Source organism: Cupressus sempervirens, chromosome 9 (genome assembly GCF_028749045.1).
Source record: "Cupressus sempervirens isolate cs-2001-9-10 chromosome 9, ASM2874904v1, whole genome shotgun sequence".
Taxonomy (NCBI): Eukaryota; Viridiplantae; Streptophyta; class Pinopsida; order Cupressales; family Cupressaceae; genus Cupressus; species Cupressus sempervirens.
The window spans coordinates 535421104-535440132 of NC_143126.1; the positions used below are offsets into that span (position 1 = coordinate 535421104).

The 19029-nt window shown below is 36.4% G+C and overlaps 1 protein-coding gene across 2 annotated transcripts in view; it reads left to right on the forward strand.

Annotated features, from left to right (window-relative positions):
- The window catches only part of LOC149539708 (ATP-dependent Clp protease ATP-binding subunit ClpA homolog, chloroplastic-like), an 84127-nt gene extending 68141 nt beyond the window's left edge, over nt 1–15986 (forward strand). The window contains exons 2-10 of one of the 2 annotated variants that reach the window (XM_089800915.1): nt 11351–11973; nt 12116–12231; nt 12352–12477; nt 12564–12749; nt 12910–13125; nt 13261–13478; nt 13717–13792; nt 13916–14005; nt 14203–15986. In XM_089800915.1, coding sequence (XP_089657041.1) covers nt 11397–11973; nt 12116–12231; nt 12352–12477; nt 12564–12749; nt 12910–13125; nt 13261–13478; nt 13717–13792; nt 13916–14005; nt 14203–15492 — 2895 coding nt within the window. In that variant the 5' untranslated portion in view covers nt 11351–11396 and the 3' untranslated portion in view covers nt 15493–15986. The remainder of the gene's footprint in view (nt 1–11350; nt 11974–12115; nt 12232–12351; nt 12478–12563; nt 12750–12909; nt 13126–13260; nt 13479–13716; nt 13793–13915; nt 14006–14202) is intronic. The other variant, XM_089800916.1, reaches the window with a different exon arrangement.
- The last annotated feature ends 3043 nt before the right edge of the window (nt 15987–19029 follow it).

The following is a 19029-nucleotide window of genomic DNA, read 5'->3' on the forward strand; positions in this document are numbered from 1 at the left end:
AAATGTGAATGGAAGATAACTCAGACTACTATCATTCCATATCAATCTCATAGCATGAGGAAACCGTACAGGTCTGAGAAAGAGGCAGAAATCAGTAATTTTCTGAATATGCTTATTGAAAAACAAGGATCTCTTATTGAAGTTCCTTCCTTACAATCTCCAACCTTTTCAATGAGGCTCTTCAAGAATAAATAAACTAAAAATAAACCAATTTAATTGACAAGCTAACTTTTAAATCCCTTTTTGACTGTTGGAAACATATTAGTGCAAATTTGCACTTTTTGTATATAACAACATTAGCAATTTTTGGACAACTTTTACAATTTTGGACATAATGTTGCGAAACTTTGTAGAAGCCTATATAATGACCTCCAATGAATCAAACATGCTTAAATGAGGACAATAAAACCTTATTACATCAAGACATTGCCATGGAAGGCTTAATTGCACCTTTGGCTCCCTCGTGATAACAAAGGAATTTTCTTGTCAATTTGCACTATGGGTACAAGAAGTCCCAAATACATTAATTGGCTACAATTTTTTTGAACTTTAAAAATTGTTCATAGGACATTTTTCATGACCTTGACAACAATTAAAACATAAAAGACTCATATTTCACCTCATGGAGGCATCATAGCTCATTAGGTTCTCCTACACTGAATGCCTGGCCTAGAAAATGACTCATTTCATTGTCTTGTTCAATATTTCTCCGCAGCTTCATCATGTATTCTACATGTTCTATGGACTGTGACTCTCCTCCATGAGATCAGATTCACTATCATTTCTTCATGTCTTCCATTCTAGGACTTTTCTATTCCTTACCATTGTTCGCTTCCTGCAATCAGACCTACTCTTTGTTTCTCTGAATTTTCTTGGTGTCATCTTTACTTGAATACCTGCGCACAAACACTTACCTAGTTCCCTTTGAACTGTTGTTATGGTAGAACATGAGTGCTCATCAATTTCCTTAGCAACTGTGGAACAAATGGCATTCCCAACTAGGATTGTCTCCTCCTCCATCCACCCTACTTGTGGCTGAATATAATCCTGCCCTTGGGCCTTCTCTTGGTCTGTCTTGTGCGTCGCTAACTTGCCTCTGTTATTCATGACTGAAACATCCTTTGGATCCTCTTCTTTGGTGTCTCCAATCCTTGGAGTGACATAATCACCTTTTCTGACTGATCTTTCACATTTTCTTGTGTGTGGTGGTACTATGAAATTGTTTTCCTTGTGCTTAATCTGATAACTATTTCTTCTACAATCATACATGGCATGATTTTCATATTGCCATGGTCTCCCAAGCAAAATGTGACAACAATTCTTTGGTACAACATCACAAACAACTTTGTCTTTGTAACTACAAATACTAAATTCAACCAATGCTTGTTCACTAATCAGAGTAGATTGACTATCATTTAACCATGAAGGGGAGTTTACACTTTCATCTCCCTCCTTGTGTACCAACTGTAATCTGTTTTCACTTCTGTCACAACCACTGTAAATCATTGCTTCTCAGGATACTTGAATGCTGGGTGTCCAGACTCATAAAAATGATAACATCTCCCTGAAAATGTGTTAGAACCTCTACTCCCACCAAATCTGCCTCTTGTGCTTCTGAATCCACCTCTGGAATCTGTAACTTTCTGTTTCCCCTTGTTTGCATCTTCTTGTCCTTCATTTGATTGTCTTGAAGTAGGGAATGCTCCTCTCCTTCTAGAGGTGCTTCCTCTGCCTCTACTTGCCTTATCTTTTCTCTTCACCTTTTCTTCCACCCTTATTGCTATTTGGTAACTCTTTCATGTTTCTTGATTTTCCAAAGTGACTTCATCCTGGATATTGAATCTCAATCCACCAAGGTATCTAGCAACTTTTCCACTACATTCTCATTGTGACCTGGTCTTATGTTCAATTTGTAGAACTCCTTGATATATGACTTGACATCCATTTCTTTTTGTCTCGAACTTTGAATTTTCTTGAACATATTCACTTCATACCCTTCACTTAATAGTCCTTAGGTAGGAACTTACCCTTCAATTTTGCTACCATCTTTTCCAAGAAAAAATATTGGACTTGCCTTTCTTCCTCCTCTCTTATTGTTCATAATCCCACCACAAATGTGCATAATCCTTGAATTTGGTCTTTGCAATCTTCACTCTTTGTTCTTTAGGAACATCCTTACTCTCAAAGCAGTTATCTAATGCTGCAATCCAATCTAGCACCTCCTCATCATTTACATTCTCCCTATACTTTGGTACATCAATCTTCACATTTCATCCATCCCCTTAACTGCCTTTATGATCTTTAGCATCCCCAGAAAGCCTTGCCAAAAAAGCATTGTGAGACTCTAAAAAATTTGCATGTCTATCCTAATTCCTGCAACTTCCTAGCAGTGTCACTATCCTTGGAGGCATCTTGATTCCAACTTCTCAATCTTCTATCAACTTCCAGCTATCTCCTTCAAGGACCTGCTTCCTTACTCTGATACCACTTTGATGCAGAACCTTCAAGGGAGTATATGTACACCAAACCAAGCTCATATAAAGGAACAAAGACTGATTTCGTAAATGGAGTACATCATCATGATTTTTCTTGATGACAACTTGATACCAACTACTCAAGGCTATAACTGTGCTTAAAATTGTTGGATGTGTAGAATCAGTCGGATACTTAATATCTGATTATAGCTCAAACAAGTTGAATATATATATATAGGTGCAAAGTATTATGATCTGATTATTCAATATGGTTCAATCTGATATTTCTCTTATACCAGCGATCATATTGTGGTCATGTCACAGGCTATATAAGCCGTGGATTATACTGATCATAATATGATTAATATCAGTCATACATGATTCTACAACATGTGGACTATGCATTCATGGTCAGGATTCATGAACAGTCGAAATGACTGTGATCGCGCATCTACCAAAAGGAATCATCAAATGAGATTGGGTTTCTCCCATATGCAATCACCGAAGGTGATTAATTGTTATGGTTTGTTAATTAAGTTGATGAAGGGTCGCCTCCTGTATAGACATGACCCTACAGGCCCAAAGGGCACATAGAGTCATGTCTCTACATGAGACATGCCAATTCCTTAATGTATATATGCTTTTAAAAAAGATCGCTTGGAAACACATCAATACCACATGTTAATAGCTTCAATCTGCAAATACATATTCACCTACAATATATAAGAGAAGTCAGTATTGTTCAATTGAAGATTCAAACTTAAGGAAAATATCATAATACATATAAAGCATTGAACTTACATTTCTGCAGTTGATTGATAATATGTTCATAAAGCATCATATACCCCTGCTACTATTGCTGAAGAGAAGATTTTGTAATCATCCACATTCACAGTAAAGCAGACAATAGAATTGAAGGTTAAAACTCTTACCACAGATCCTTTTTTCCTTAACATGGTATCCGAGCCTAGTTGGTAGAACAAGTATTAAACCAACTGTGATATTTGCTTCAAGATCACTGAAATATTTTTGAATCCATTCAACAAATCAATCATGGTGAACAATATTAGAGTTGAGGATAGACTGAAAGGAGCCTCAAACTTTGTTTCATGGAAAATTTGAATTACGGCAATATGTAAAGAACTTGAATTGGATTTATTCATAGAAGAAGACAAGAAAATGCCTGAAGATGAACTAGAAAAGGCAACATGGAAAAGGCTTAATAATAAGGGTAAGAAAATAATCATTGATGGAGTTAAAGACCACATTCTTCCATCAATAGAAAAACTAACAACTGCTTATGAAGTGTTCAAAACTATTGAAAATACATATGAAATAAACAATGCGAGCAGGTTGCTTACCTTAAAGCAGCAACTCATAAATATCAAAATGGATAAAGGAGATACAATTTCATCCTATTTCTTAAAAATTTCTGAGTTAAGGGGCCAACTCTCTATTATTGGAAATAATGTAGATGATTTGCCGTTATCTCTAATAGCCCTTAGAGGATTACCATTATCATGGGAATCCTTTATCCAATGCATTAGTCGTCCCTCTCTACCTAAATTTGATCAACTAAAAAATGATTGCGCTCAAGAAGAGTCTTGATTGATCTCAAGAGGTATCATCCCTAATAAGGAGGAAGAGATTCAAGCATTACATGCAAAATCAAATAATAAGCAAGCTAAATCCAAAAAGAAGAGAGCAAAGAAAAACTATAATGAAAGAGATCTATCAAAAGTTCAATGTTACAAATGTGACAAATTTGGACATACTCACATGTATTGTCCCGAAAGGAAGATAAATCTTGTCAACATGGCTGAAGTCAAGGAAGTGGAAAACTCACTATTCTTCCTTACCTTATCAAGTGAGTTAAACACCAATAAAAACACTTGGATAGTTGACAATGGAGCCTCTAGGCACATAACCGGATTTAGAGATCAGTTTGAAACTCTTGAAGGATATTCAACCGAAGAAGTGACAATAGGAGACAACTCCACTTACCCTATAAAAGGAATTGGGACTTGTTCAGTGCAACTAAATAGCGGAGTTAACTTACACTTAAAGATGTCCTATTTGTTCCTGGAATCAAGAGAAATCTTATTTCTATATCTGGTCTAGCAGATCAAGGGTATTGGGTTGTTTTCCAAGAAATTAAAGTCCTATGCTGGCCTGAAAATTCAAACATAAAAAATGCAATTTCTATTGGATTTAGATAAGGGAGTCTATACAAACTTGTAATTCCTCAAATCTAGCCCTAAACCATGAAATTGGGAAAACAAATGAGATTTGGCATAGCAGACTAGGGCACCTAAATTTCCGAGCTCTACCTTCTATAGAGAATATTGTAAAAGGCTTACCTAACCTTAAACTTGAACATGAAGGAATATGTAAAGGGTGTGCATAAGGAAAGAACCCTAAATCTTCCTTCCCTCATCGTGAACATAAATCAAAGAGTATTCTTGAACTCATTCATAGTGACCTATGTGGACCTATGTCAGTGCCTTCATTAGGAGGATACTCATACCACATCATCTTTGTGGATGATTATTGTAGGTAAACTTGGATATATTTCCTTAAACTAAAAGAGTCAAATGAGGTTCTATCCAAATTCAAAGAATTCAAAGCCTTAGTTGAAAATCAATCTGGGAAGAAGATCAAAATTTGAAGATCTGATAATGGAGAATACATCTCCGAGAACTTTAAAGAATTCTGTATATCTATTGGGATTAAGGGGGAGTATATTGTCCCATATAATCCTCAACAGAATGGAGTAGCAGAAAGAAAGAATAGAACTATCATTGAAGCAACTAAGGCCATGATGCATGATCAAAATATGCATACAACATCTTGGGCTGAAGCATTCAATACTGCAGTATACATTCAAAACAAATGCCCTCATGCACTTCTAGAAAACATAACACTCGAAGAAGTCTTTTCAGGAAACAAACCTGATCTAAGTCATTTACGAATCTTTAGTTGTTCTATATATATATTCATATTCCTAAGGAGTAAATAACTAAACTAGAGCTCACAAGAAAGAAAGGCATTTTCGTCAGCTATAGTGATTCTTCAAAAGCCTACAGAGTATATGTGCTAGGGTCAAGAACAATTGAAATCAGCGGAGATGTCAAGTTTGACGAAGATATTGCATACAAGACTTCTAAAGATATAGAAGAACCTAATGATGATTCCATTCCTGAGAAGAATGAAATTTCTATGATTGAGAGGGAGAGTGGTACAAAAGATAATGGACCCACTACACCTAACCCTAAGGATAATTCAAACTCACTCAATAAGAAGAGGCCCTTATGGGCAAGAAAAACGTTTGAAGAAAACAATGTGGCCCCTGATGAAATCCTTAGAGAAACCAAGAAAACAAGAAACCATTCATGTTATGTCTCACATAAATGAGACTACTAATTTAGAACCTTTTGATGTTGAAGAAGCCCTAAAATCCCAAGCTTGGAAGGATGCCATGATTGAGGAATATCAATCTATATTGAAAAATAATGGTTGGGATATTGTGCCAAGGCCCAAAGACAAATTAGTTGTCTCATCAAGACGGATATTTAAAATCAAAAAGGCACCTGATGACAGTATTGAAAAACACAAAGCCAGATTTGTGGCTAGAGGAATTCCATAGAAAGAAGGAATTGATTATGAAGAAACATTTGCTCCTATTGCCCGTTAAACATCTGTTAGAACCATAATTGCAATAGTTGCATCCTCAAGTTGGAAGGTACATCAGATGGATGTAAAGACGACACTCATGAACGGAGTCATTAATGAAGAAGTATACCTGGAACAACCAAAAAGGTTTTTTATCCATGACAAGAAATCACATGTGTGCAAATTGAAGAAAGCTTTCTATGGTCTTAAACAAGCCCCCGAGTCATGGTATGAGAGAATAGATAGCTACCTTGTCAAATTAGGGTACGCAAGAAATGAACGAGATCCTAACATATACTTCAAGAAATCAGAGGGAAGTATGCCAATACTAGTTCTCTATGCTGATGATCTTCTGATTTCAAGTGAAGACCACCTTATTGTTAAATGTAAGCAAGACCTTATATCTAAATTTGAAATGAAAGATTTAGGTCTTCTACATTACTTAGGATTAGAAGTAAGAGAAATGGAAGAATATATTTTCCTAAAACAAGGGAAGTATACTATTGACATATTAAACAGATTTGGCATGATGGATTGCAAACCGTTATGGACACTTATGGAGACAAATCTTCATAAACTCAAAAATAAAGCACATGAGTTTGAGGCCATTGATCCTACATATTACAGATAGATAATTGGATCCTTAATGTACTTGGTGAACGCACGTCCTGATATTTGTTATGCTACAAATGCTCTAAGTTAGTTTATGTGTGAACATAAGAAGATTCATCTCATGGCAGCAAAGCACATTTTGAGATACTTGTGAGGCACTATTGGACTTTGTCTAAAATATGACAAAGTTGAGTTACAATTTCATGGATTTTCAGATTTTGATTGGGCCGGATGTTCTATTGATCAAAAGAGCACTGCAGGATGTTGTTTTGGTCTTGGATCTACAATGCTATCCTAGTTTAGTAAGAAGCAATCTTCTGTCACTCAAAGTTCCACCGAAACAGAGTACATAGCCACACCGATGGGAGCTCGAGGGGCAGTATGCTTAAGGAAGTTATTGGTTGGACTTTATGGGAAGCCTCTAAAACCTATAGTTATACATTGTGATAATCAAAGTTGTATCAAACTCTTAGTGAATCCAGTCTTCCATAATAGATCCAAGCATATAGAGATACCCATCCACTGCATCAGAGATATGGTAGATAAGGATGTCATCAAGTTGGAATATATCAACACCGAAGAGCAGCCTGCTGACATATTCACTAAACCTCTTACAAAGTTAAAAGTGGATTACTTCAAAGGAAAACTTGGTATGATAAAATTGTAATTATAATTGCAACTCCTGAAACCAAAAAAATCTCTGTTTTGTGTAATATGTGTGTGTTCTTTTATGTTCAAAGACTTACTATTGTGCACTTGTTTATTTGTGGAAAGATGACGATCTTTCATTTTGTGAGATGTTAGGTCTCTACTGTGAGGTGACTACCTTAACAATAGGTTGACCTATTATCATGGACTTTCTCAAACTTCTTGTCCGGGAAAGTGCCGGATAATGGACTTCCTCAAACTTCTTGTCCCAGAAAGTGCCGGATAGTATGATAACAAAAGTATCATGGCTGACTTCTTGTGTTGTCCCGGAATGAGCCGGAAATCATGAGATTACTTGTGTTGTTAAACTGTTACATTCTTGGTTCATTGTTATGTTGAGACTACTTGTCGTCTTGGAATGTGCCATAGATCATGACAATAAAAGAATCATGATAGACTACATTAGTCTCAGATGAGCTGAGATCATAATCCTATAAAGGCAAGATTGTTATTTGATAGACTATACTCAGTTATTGTCCCGATAGATTATACTCAGTTATTGTCCCGGAATGTGCCGGAGATTAGATTTCTAACATCCCTTTAGGATATCTGTGTTGATGAGCATCTTAAGAGTTCAGATCACCATTTTGTGAGATAATCTAATCCTCCCTCGCTAAGAGGGAGTGTTGAATGTGTAGCATCAGTCGGATACTTAATATCTGATTATTGCTCAAACAAGTTGAATAGATATAGTATACAAATATATATGTCAAGTATTATGATCTGATTATTCAATATGTTCAATCTGATATTTCTCTAATACCAGCGATCATATTGTGGTCATGTCACAGGCTATATAAGCTGTGGATTATACTGATCATAATATGATTAATATGACAGTCATACACAATTCTACAACACCGTCGTGGACTATGCATTCATGGTTGGGATTCATGAACAGTCGAAATGACTGTGATTGGGCATCTACCATAAGGAATCATTAAATGAGATCGGGCTCCTACCATATGCAATCACTTTACTGAATGTGATTAAGTGTTATGGTTTGTTAATTAAGTTGATGAAGGGTTGTCTCATGTATAGACTTGACCCTGTGGGCCCAAAAGGCATGTAGTCATTTCTCTATGTGAGACATGCCCTCCTTAATGTATATATGCTGAGTTAAGAAGATCACTTGGAAACACATCAATACCACATGTTAATACCTTCGATCTGCAAATATATATTCACCTGCAATATATAAGAGAAGTCAGTATTGTTCAATTGAAGATTCAGACTCAAGGAAAATATCAGAACACTTATAAAGCATTGAACTTACATTTTTGTAGTTGACTGATAATATAATTGAAGAGTTCATAAAGCATCATATATCTCTGCTACTATTGCTGAATAGAAGATTTTGTAAGCATCCACATTCACAGTAAAGCAGACAATAGAATTGAAGGTTAAAACTCTACCACAGATCCTTTTTTCCTTAACAAAAATGAAATGTATTCACCCTCAAGGCAACCATTCCTCTAATGGATTTTGTAATCCTAAGGTATCCCAAACAACACGAGGAACCACCCTGCAACCCCTCACAATTGAATTCAAATAGACCTTCACAATGCACACCTACCCCTTGTAGCCCTACCTAGAGTGTTTTTCCTACATAACATACTGACTTGACTTAATGATAATGTGTGGGGCTTCCCTTACCTCCTATAGAATTTAGGCCATTCAGGCCTTGCAATTCTATGGGGCTCATCCCAGAATTTTTTGGCATCTGAGAAGCCTTCATGATAATGTGTGGCGGCAAAGGGCTGCCCATGAGAGTATGGACAGAATCTAGACAAACTAAGCATTTATGGACACCCTTTTCAGAGTTATAAAACATATGGGAAATCAAGGTATACTTGTTTTGGAATGTTGGCTTCAGCTTTTGACTGAATTGTGGTGGATTGGGCCTAATTAGGCCACATTAAGAAAGCAACCCCAAGAAATACTGATCGCCAACTTCTAAAACCTTCTCCATTGGTCTAGATATGTTGGAAACAAACCGATTCGACCATTTTCAGCATCGGCCATGCTCCCTAATAGGCCCAAAACATCAAACCCATGCTGTAGGTCTCTTTAAGGCACTTGGAATGAGGGTTTTATGAAAATATCACTTCCAAACCTTCTCCAAACTCACCAACGCTTCAAACACCTTGAATTAGGTCTGCACGTGCCTTTTGAATCATTATATAGTTGGCCACTTCAGTGTTTCATCAAATCCCATCTCCAACAACTCAATTTTGCGAGGAAAATATGTAATAGTTCCTCTAGGGCATCGAGAAAAAGCCATCAAATGAGATTGACTGCTCCTACAAAACATTCCAACACAAAATATACACCAAAATATGCCATTCCACCGAGTCACAATGTCAAAAAGTGGGTGAAATGGCTAAATCTCTTTTCTTTTTTCTTTTCAAATCCTTGTTATTGGGCATTACAGGCAGTCTATAGTAAAATGGTTGTAAGATTCACAAAACATAATGAAATGGCGTATAACCAAATGAAAATGGAAGCCAAATAAAACTACTATCATTCCTTATCGAATTTTGTACCATGAGACTGTACTGGACTGTACAGGTCTGAGAAAGATGCAAAAATAGTAATTTTCTGAATATGCTTATTGGAAAACAGGGATCTCTTATTGCAATCCCTTCCTTACAATCTCCAACCCCTTCAACAAGGTTCTTCAAGCATAAATAGACTCAAAACAAATCAACTCAACTGACAAACTAACTTTTAAATCCCCTTTTGACTGTAGGGAACATATTAGTAATTTAGTGCAATTCGGCACTTCTTGCATATGACAACATTAGCAATTTTTGGACTACTTTTACAATTTTGGACATAATGTCACCAAATTTTGTAAAAAGTAAAAAACCTATATAATGACCTCCAATGAATCAAACATGCTTAAATGAGGACAAATAAACCTTATTACATCAAGAAATTGCCGTGAAAGGCTTAATTGCACCTTTGGCTCCTTTGTGACAACAAAGATAGGTTCTTGTCAATTTTGCAAAATGGGTACAAAGTGACTCCCAAACACATGAATTGGCAACAAATTATTTCAAAGTGGTCCATAGGATCTTATTTGTGACCTTGACAACAATTATAAGATAAAAGGCTCATATTTGGCCTCATGGAGGCATGATAGCACATTGTGTGCTCCTGCACCAGAATTGGATTGGTATGAAGAAGCACAATATTTGTAACAACAGTTGATGAAGAACAATATTGAAAGCAAGCAACAATTTGAGCATACAAAGATATTGCTCAAGGTAGAAGGTCGTTGCTACACAAAGTTATATATGAACATTATTTATTACTTGACTTGCCAAACGTACACAATTATAATAATAACACAGGCTTGATAGAAACCTTCTTTATTTTTCATGTGCTTAATGCACTTATTTATAAATTATAAGTTCTGTAAGAGGAGCATTTAAGGAAAAGTAATAATAAAATAATTCTTTGAAAGTTAGAAGGAGATTGGAAATTACTGTCTTTATTGTTCTTGGATGATTTCTTGGGTCTTTGGTAAGATTTTTATTGTGAAAGTCAAAGCTTTCAAAATTCTTTTTATTAATGTGTGGTTGTACTTTTATTTTTTTAGGTTTTACTATTTGTCTTTATATGTATTACATTGGTGCACCCCTATTTCCACATACAGAAGATTTGGTAGTCTACCCTACATCTTGTTTTTTGCATAATACACACTTTGCTTACTCTGAAATCCACATACCCAAGAAACTATGATGCATCCTAACTGCATTGATTGCTAAGGCTTTCTATGCCTCTCAGAAAAAAATATTGTTTTCATTTATGTGTAGAGTCTATATTTCATGTTGAATACCATCTGACCTACAGTAATATTTGTTATTTGTTTGGAGGTGTTCTCTACGTGACTTAGTCGTTTAAGTGGCAATAAGATCTGCAATGATGATGGGGTCACTAGCACAGTTTGCAGCTCCACCTTACAGAATAATCAGCACAAGTCATGTTCAGGTTCAGAACTCTATGACAGTGCAGGGAGTTCCTAAGACGATGTGCAATATGCTATCACATTCATTTAGATTTAAAAATGATATTCAATTCAGGCAAATAACAGGCCTAGGCAAGGTTTCAAGTCCTGCAACAAGAGTTCATGCAAAAGTACCTGCAGCATTCTCTTCTTCAGCAAGAAAAGAAAGGAAATCAATGAAAGGGGTGATTACTTGTATGTTTGAGCGGTTTACAGAGAAAGCCATCAAGGTAATTATGCTTTCTCAAGAGGAAGCACGACGCCTCCAGCACAACTATGTAGGTACAGAGCAGATTCTGTTGGGTCTTATTGGTGAAGGGACTGGTATTGCAGCAAAAGTCTTAAAGTCCATGGGAATCAATTTAAAGGAGGCTCGTTTAGAGGTTGAGAAAATTATTGGCAGAGGCAGTGGGTTTGTTGCTGTGGAGATTCCTTTCACTCCAAGAGCAAAGCGTGTGTTAGAACTTGCACTTGAGGAAGCTCGACAACTTGGTTTGTCATTATGGCTCATAAGAATCTCAACTTTGCAGTGAAAGTTGAAACATTATTGACGATGAATTAATTTCCTAGGTTTAACCAAATACACTGTAATGCCTATTGGTTATAAAATGTCATTGTTTTCTTCATATTGCAGGACATAACTACATAGGTTCTGAGCATTTGCTTTTAGGGATGCTGCGTGAAGGTGAAGGTGTTGCAGGTCGTGTCCTTGAGAAACTTGGAGCTGACCCTAGCAATATTCGTACCCAAGTAAGTAAATGACATGATCAATTGTGACACTATAGTGAGAGTAACCCTTGGAGATGATTTATTTCCAATTTATTGTTTGCTAATTCAGATTCTAGATGCATTATTCTAATTTATCAACAGGTAATTCGAATGGTTGGTGAAAGCTCAGAGGCCGTTGGTGCTGGAGTCGGAGGTGCTAGCAGCAGCAGCAGCAAGACGCCAACTCTTGAGGAATATGGAAGCAATTTGACGAAACTTGCACTGGAGGTATGCTTTAGGATAGCTCTTTGTTTTCAGACTCTATTAATGTTTATAAGCCCTTGATAATAATTGGCCTGTTCCTATGCATTCAGGGAAAGCTTGATCCAGTTGTTGGAAGGCAGCCACAAATTGAGCGAGTTATTCAAATACTGGGGCGCCGTACAAAGAACAATCCTTGCCTTATTGGTGACCCTGGTGTAGGTAAAACAGCAATTGCTGAGGGATTAGCGCAACTGATAGCTAATGGAGATGTTCCAGAAACAATTGAGGGTAAAACGGTAATACTATTGCCTATGCTGTGTAAAATTTCAATGCTAATTAAAAAAATATATACTCTGCAACTTTCTTGATGCATTAGGAATCAAGTAGGAACCTGTTTCTCAACAAGTCTATACCTAGAATGACAGGAGGCTGATACAAAGTAATTACTTGATGCAGGTTGTTACTTTGGATATGGGGCTCCTTGTTGCAGGTACTAAGTATCGTGGAGAGTTTGAGGAAAGATTAAAGAAGCTAATGGATGAAATCAAACAGAGTGATGATATTATACTCTTCATAGATGAAGTCCACACTCTAATTGGAGCAGGTGCAGCAGAAGGGGCAATCGATGCGGCCAATATCCTAAAACCGGCTCTTTCACGAGGAGAACTACAGGTGCTTTAGCTGGCCACTACTATGAAATTATTGAATTCAAAATAATCTTACTTCTTAACTTCTCAAAATGAGACATGTATCTATTAACATTTTAATATAGTTTATCTTTGAAGAACTAATATATTGGCTACCTAGTGCATCGGGGCCACCACCTTGGACGAATATAGGAAACACATCGAAAGGGACCCTGCACTAGAGAGGAGATTCCAGCCTGTGAAAGTGCCTGAGCCAACTGTGGATGAGACAATACAGATATTAGCAGGTCTACGTGAACGATATGAGATTCATCATAAGCTACGTTATTCTGATGAGGCTTTGGAGTGTGCCGCCAAGCTGTCACATCAATACATCAGGTGTATACTACTTGTGATTTTATAATTATTAGTTTCATATGCATTTTAATTTTTTAAGAGATCTGAGGTATTGAAAGGTAAGTGATTTCCCAACAGCTCCACCTTGCTGATGGGTTTTATTTTATCTGTGCATTCTCATGTTGATCTGTGGAAATTTCAATTGATTTTCTTTGGTTCTTCTGTGTGTGTATCCTAGGAAATGCATAAATTGTATTTTAATGTTGTCCATTCTATGAAGTGATCGTTTCCTTCCCGACAAAGCAATTGATCTAGTTGACGAAGCTGGCTCCCGTGTGCATCTTCGTTATACACAGGTTTGTTGCAATTTGTATTGTGAAGTTTATGTTAAATGTCATAATTTTTAAAGAAGAATAGTTTAGCAGATTAGCCCTGTTGAAATTTATTCTTTCTATTAAAACCCTTTTTAACTGGAATAGCTTCCTGAAGAAGCCAAAGCACTTGATAAAGAACTGAGGCAGCTTACAAAAGAGAAGAATGAAGCTGTTCGAGGCCAAGATTTTGAAAAGGTATTAGATATTAGATATTAATTTTTAAAGATTGTTCCCCAGCTTCTTATATTTGGAACATATATTTGGAAATTGTTTTTAACACTTCTTATGTGAGTTTGTACGTTTTTGTAAATTTGCATGAATTGATAATTCCAAAATTTATGGTGATTTATAAGACACTGTAATTTCTTGTTGGACCACCCTCTGTAAAAAAGGCTGGACAGCTGCGAGATCATGAGGTTGAACTGAAGGCACAAATTACAGCTATAAAAAGTAAGGGAAAAGAGAAGTCAAAGGCTGAGGATGAAGCAGATGGAGGTCCACTTGTAACTGAGGTAGATATTCAGGAAATTGTATCTGCATGGACAGGCATTCCAGTTCAGAAAGTATCATCTGATGAGTCGGACAAACTCCTGAAGATGGAAGAAACACTCCATCAACGCATAATTGGGCAAGATGAAGCTGTCAAAGCTATCAGTCGAGCCATTCGCCGTGCAAGAGTTGGCTTGAAGAACCCAGCCAGGCCAATTGCAAGCTTCATATTTTCAGGCCCTACAGGTGTTGGCAAGTCTGAGCTTGCAAAGGCATTGGCAGCATACTATTATGGTTCCAAGGAGGCAATGATAAGGCTGGATATGAGTGAATACATGGAAAGGCACACTGTTTCCAAGCTGATTGGTTCACCCCCAGGATATGTTGGATACACTGAAGGGGGTCAGTTGACCGAGGCTGTTAGGAGACGCCCTTATAGTGTTATCCTCTTTGATGAAATTGAAAAAGCTCACCCTGATGTCTTTAACATGATGCTGCAAATCCTTGAAGATGGAAGACTCACAGATAGTAAAGGAAGAACTGTGGACTTCAAGAACACTCTCTTGATCATGACTTCTAATGTTGGCAGTAAAGTGATTCAGAATGGGGCGAAACCTCGTAGTAGATCTGGTTTCCTTTTTAATTTTGAAGAAAAAGAAGCACAAACAGAAAATCAAAGCTACAAAAGAATCAAAAGACTTGTTTTGGAACAGCTGGAGAGGTATTTTCGCCCCGAGTTCTTGAATCGACTAGATGAGACAATTGTTTTTAGACAGCTCACTAAGGAAGAGATTAAAGACATTGCAGATATAATGCTAAAAGAAGTCTTCGAAAGACTAAAACTCAAAGAAATTGATCTTCAAGTAACAGATCGCTTCAGAGACAGAGTTGTAGATAAAGGTTATAGTCCCAGCTATGGTGCAAGATCACTACGAAGAGCAATCATGAAGATGTTAGAGGATAGCATGGCTGAAAAGATGCTCTCTGGTGAGATCAAAGAGGGCGATTCGGCCATAGTCGATGTAAATGAAGAAGGGAAAGTGACCGTGTTAAATGGAAATCAAAGCAGTTTCACTTTAGCTCCACCATCCTCAGCAGCAGCTCTGTTGTCCCCAGAGGCAGCTCCATCATCCTCAGCAGCAGCACCATCTTCCCCAGAAGTAGCTCCATCGTCCCCAGCAGCAGCTGTCTAGGAAAATATATCATGCATTTGGGAGGCCAAGAATTGCTGAAAGTTGTTGAGAATATTATATAAATGACAAATGTAATTAGTTCCATCATTCTAGAAGTTCTATTTTGCTTAACTAGAATTTCATTCACTACTTGTTGGATGTATGATTAGTGGACAGAAAATTTGAGAGCATCTGTTTGGTTGCATTTCAAAGGTAAATATTTAATGCTCTTTTATGTATTGAAAGAATTGAAACTTCCCCTGGGTTAGGCCTGTCATTGTCCTAGTTATATTGGTGATGAATATTTAGGTTTGGGGCAAGGGAGTTGACCAAAACAAATGTCATTTCTTCAATGTTTATTAGTTTTCTTGAAGGAGAGTGGCAGTTGTAGTCACTTTTACAATTTTTTTCTTATGAAAAAAGATCAATAACTATTTGTAACCTCATCATATCAAATATGTTGTCCGTGGTGAAATAATTTCAATGAGGGTTGAAAAAACCAGAGTTTTTATTCCCTTCTTAGATGTATTTGTGTACCTACATGCACAAGTAATGGTCACAATTATTGTTCATCATGTTTTATTTAAAATGTCATGTATTTCATGTTCTTTATGCAATGCAAGCTAATGTTTTATACCCTGTCTGAATACTGTTCTAAAAGCTTAAGAATAGTGAATCATGTAATCAAGGAAAAGGGAAAACTGGGATTGGCTTCATAGTTCATTCAAACTAACAAAATCATTCCCGGTTTATTCTTTCATGGTAGTTAATTCTTTTGAATTGTGTTAGGTCCGCAGCCATGCATGATTGACCAATTCAAGCTCAATTGAGATGATGAAAACTGATGTGCTAGGAAATAGTATTTTTTCATCAGAAAAGGTCTCCTCTCATAAATATAAGTATAGATCAGAGCTAGAGATGTCTGCTCCTCTTATTTTGTTTTGTAAGCAGTATTACATATCGTTCTTGTAAAATTTAATTTCCTGCCAAGTATAATCTTTTCCAGATATGATTGGGTATGATTGGGCATGTTAGCTCAATGACAAATATCTATGTTCTACTAGAATTTCGGTTGGAATATATATCTTTTTATTGGAAAAACCTAGGTAAGCCAAGGTTTTGATAATTTTACCAGTTGAATTTTGGCTTCCTCCCTTTGAGGGGCTTTGGGTTCTTCAGTTTATCTGAATCAGTGTGGGCTCTATAATTAGGGTTTAGTCTTATCTTTAAACAATATATCGGTGGAGTTTTTTGATGGTTTAGCATTTTTCTTCCTGCAAGAGTAAATATTATTCCATTATTGCAATGTGTTTCAGTTATTAGTATTGCTATTTGAGACTCATTCTGTGATGCTTTTACTTCCTGTGTCTGTATTTGGAGTCTATCTGTTTGGACATCTTTTTAAACATTATTTTCTAGTTTTCTTAGGGTGCTGTTCAATTGCTATGTAAGCGCTCTGGTGAGCATTTACACCAGTTGCGATGTATCAGAATATGCTGGACATCAACTTTGCCATGCTGCAGTCATTTTGAATCCAATGCATGTCTATTTTCAATGTGTTTTAACCATTTATGCAACTCTAAATATTGGTTATGTGGTAGATTGATTATTCAAATCTTGTAAGTTACATCCACTGTGAAGCCAAGCTGTAGGGTAGACCGCAAAACTGTAGTTCGGTGTAAACTGTTATTTTGACTTAATTTGGGGTGTGCATGGTTGTGCAACTGACTTCAATCAATGTCAATCTGGGATCGTAGACTGATAAAAGATATTGTGGCTATTTGCAGAAGGGATGAAGGGAGTAAATTAAGTGGGGATGATATGCATGGAACAAAAGATAACTTTATGCCTAACATTAAGTTATGCTACAATCACTCCAATCCTCTGAATATCACTACACTCTTATTCAAGAATTAATTATTTTCTTACCAATTTCACAAATGAAATCACACTCTAATTGATCTATTAATGTTTGTTGATGCACATCCAATTCCTCCAGGAAATATGGTCTAATGGATTAATAATGGAAAGTGGAAAGAGTTTCAGTTTAAGAAATGCAATTTAAGGAGAAGGGACTGCGACAAGAGATATAAATTTGCAATAGGAGGTAATGTAGTTGCGACAGGAAGTAATGTAATTGTGACAGAAGGAACAGAGTATAAAATAGTGATTTGCAGAACAAATTACAGAATGAAATATTCAATGAACCATTTATGCACGAATGTTTGAAGTCACTAGATGTACGCTACCATAACAATGATATTCAACAAACTCTTGCAGATTGATATTAACAGTTACAAGCAACCTGAGACATCAACCTTAATAACTAAGCCAAGAGAAGAGGAAGGAATAGAACAACCAATGACTATGACATAAGACATTGCAAGAGCTTGTGCAGCTCTAGAACCTCACATCAAAGAGGTTATATCATTCAAATACTTATGTAAAGAAAAAAAGATGAGGTATCTAGGAGGCACATTAACAAAGAGCTCAAACACAAAGTAAACAAAGTAACACTTCAAATTTTGATGGATTAGAGAAAATCAAATCTCATGCATGGCTACAAAGACTGGATATCTTTTTCACCTTGAACCCCATGATAGAGAAAGATGCACTTCAATTTGCAATAGACCATTTGGAAAGAGTAGTACATGAGTAGTGGCCCATTGGCTTACTTTCCTAGGTCACCAAATTGTGAACTCCTATGGGGAATTTTTCCTATGACTCGTTAATAGATTTGATGATAAGGACTCCGAATGGTATTTCCTGGAAGTAACTCAACTCAAACAAACCAGAATGGTGGAGGGATTTTCACATAAATTTCAAAGGTTACCAATTATGATGAACCTTACCTTTCTCAAATGACACTCACTCATATGTTTATAGGACTTAAAGACTCCACCAAAAAAATTCTAAGATCCCTTGAACCTCAAAAGTTAGAAAAAGCCATCAAGAAGGCAACGAAAGCTAATATTGTTCTAACTAAAGCACACTATGAGTATGAAGGGTCAACGAAATTAGATAAAGGAAAGACGCTCTACAATTAGGGAAAGACCTAATATTGTTCTAACTAAAGCACATAATATTGTTCTAACTAAAGCACACTATGAGTATGAAGGATCAAGGAAATTAGATAAAGGAAAGACATACTACTTTTTCAAAGAACAATGAAGTATTGATCAATGCCAAAGCAAGGACACCCACAAGCAAAAATTGGACATAATGAAGAGAGGCTTATGTTTCAAATGCAAAGAACCATGGGCATTAGGACATAAGTGTGACAAAAGGAACCAAGTCCATAGAATGGAAGCAATATCTAAAAAGGAAATAGAAGTCACATAAGAAAACAAGACACGATACAAGAGATCTCAATAACATCCAATCACAAAATGACAGGGAAAAGCGATGGAGCTTTGAAGAAATCCAACCCTAGCTATAACACTGATGCACAAATAGAATCAAATCAACAATCAATGCTACAGAAGAAGGGAAACAAAATGGAATTAGAAATAAGAAATTCATTCACGTTAAATTAGTTGGAAATTATACATACATACC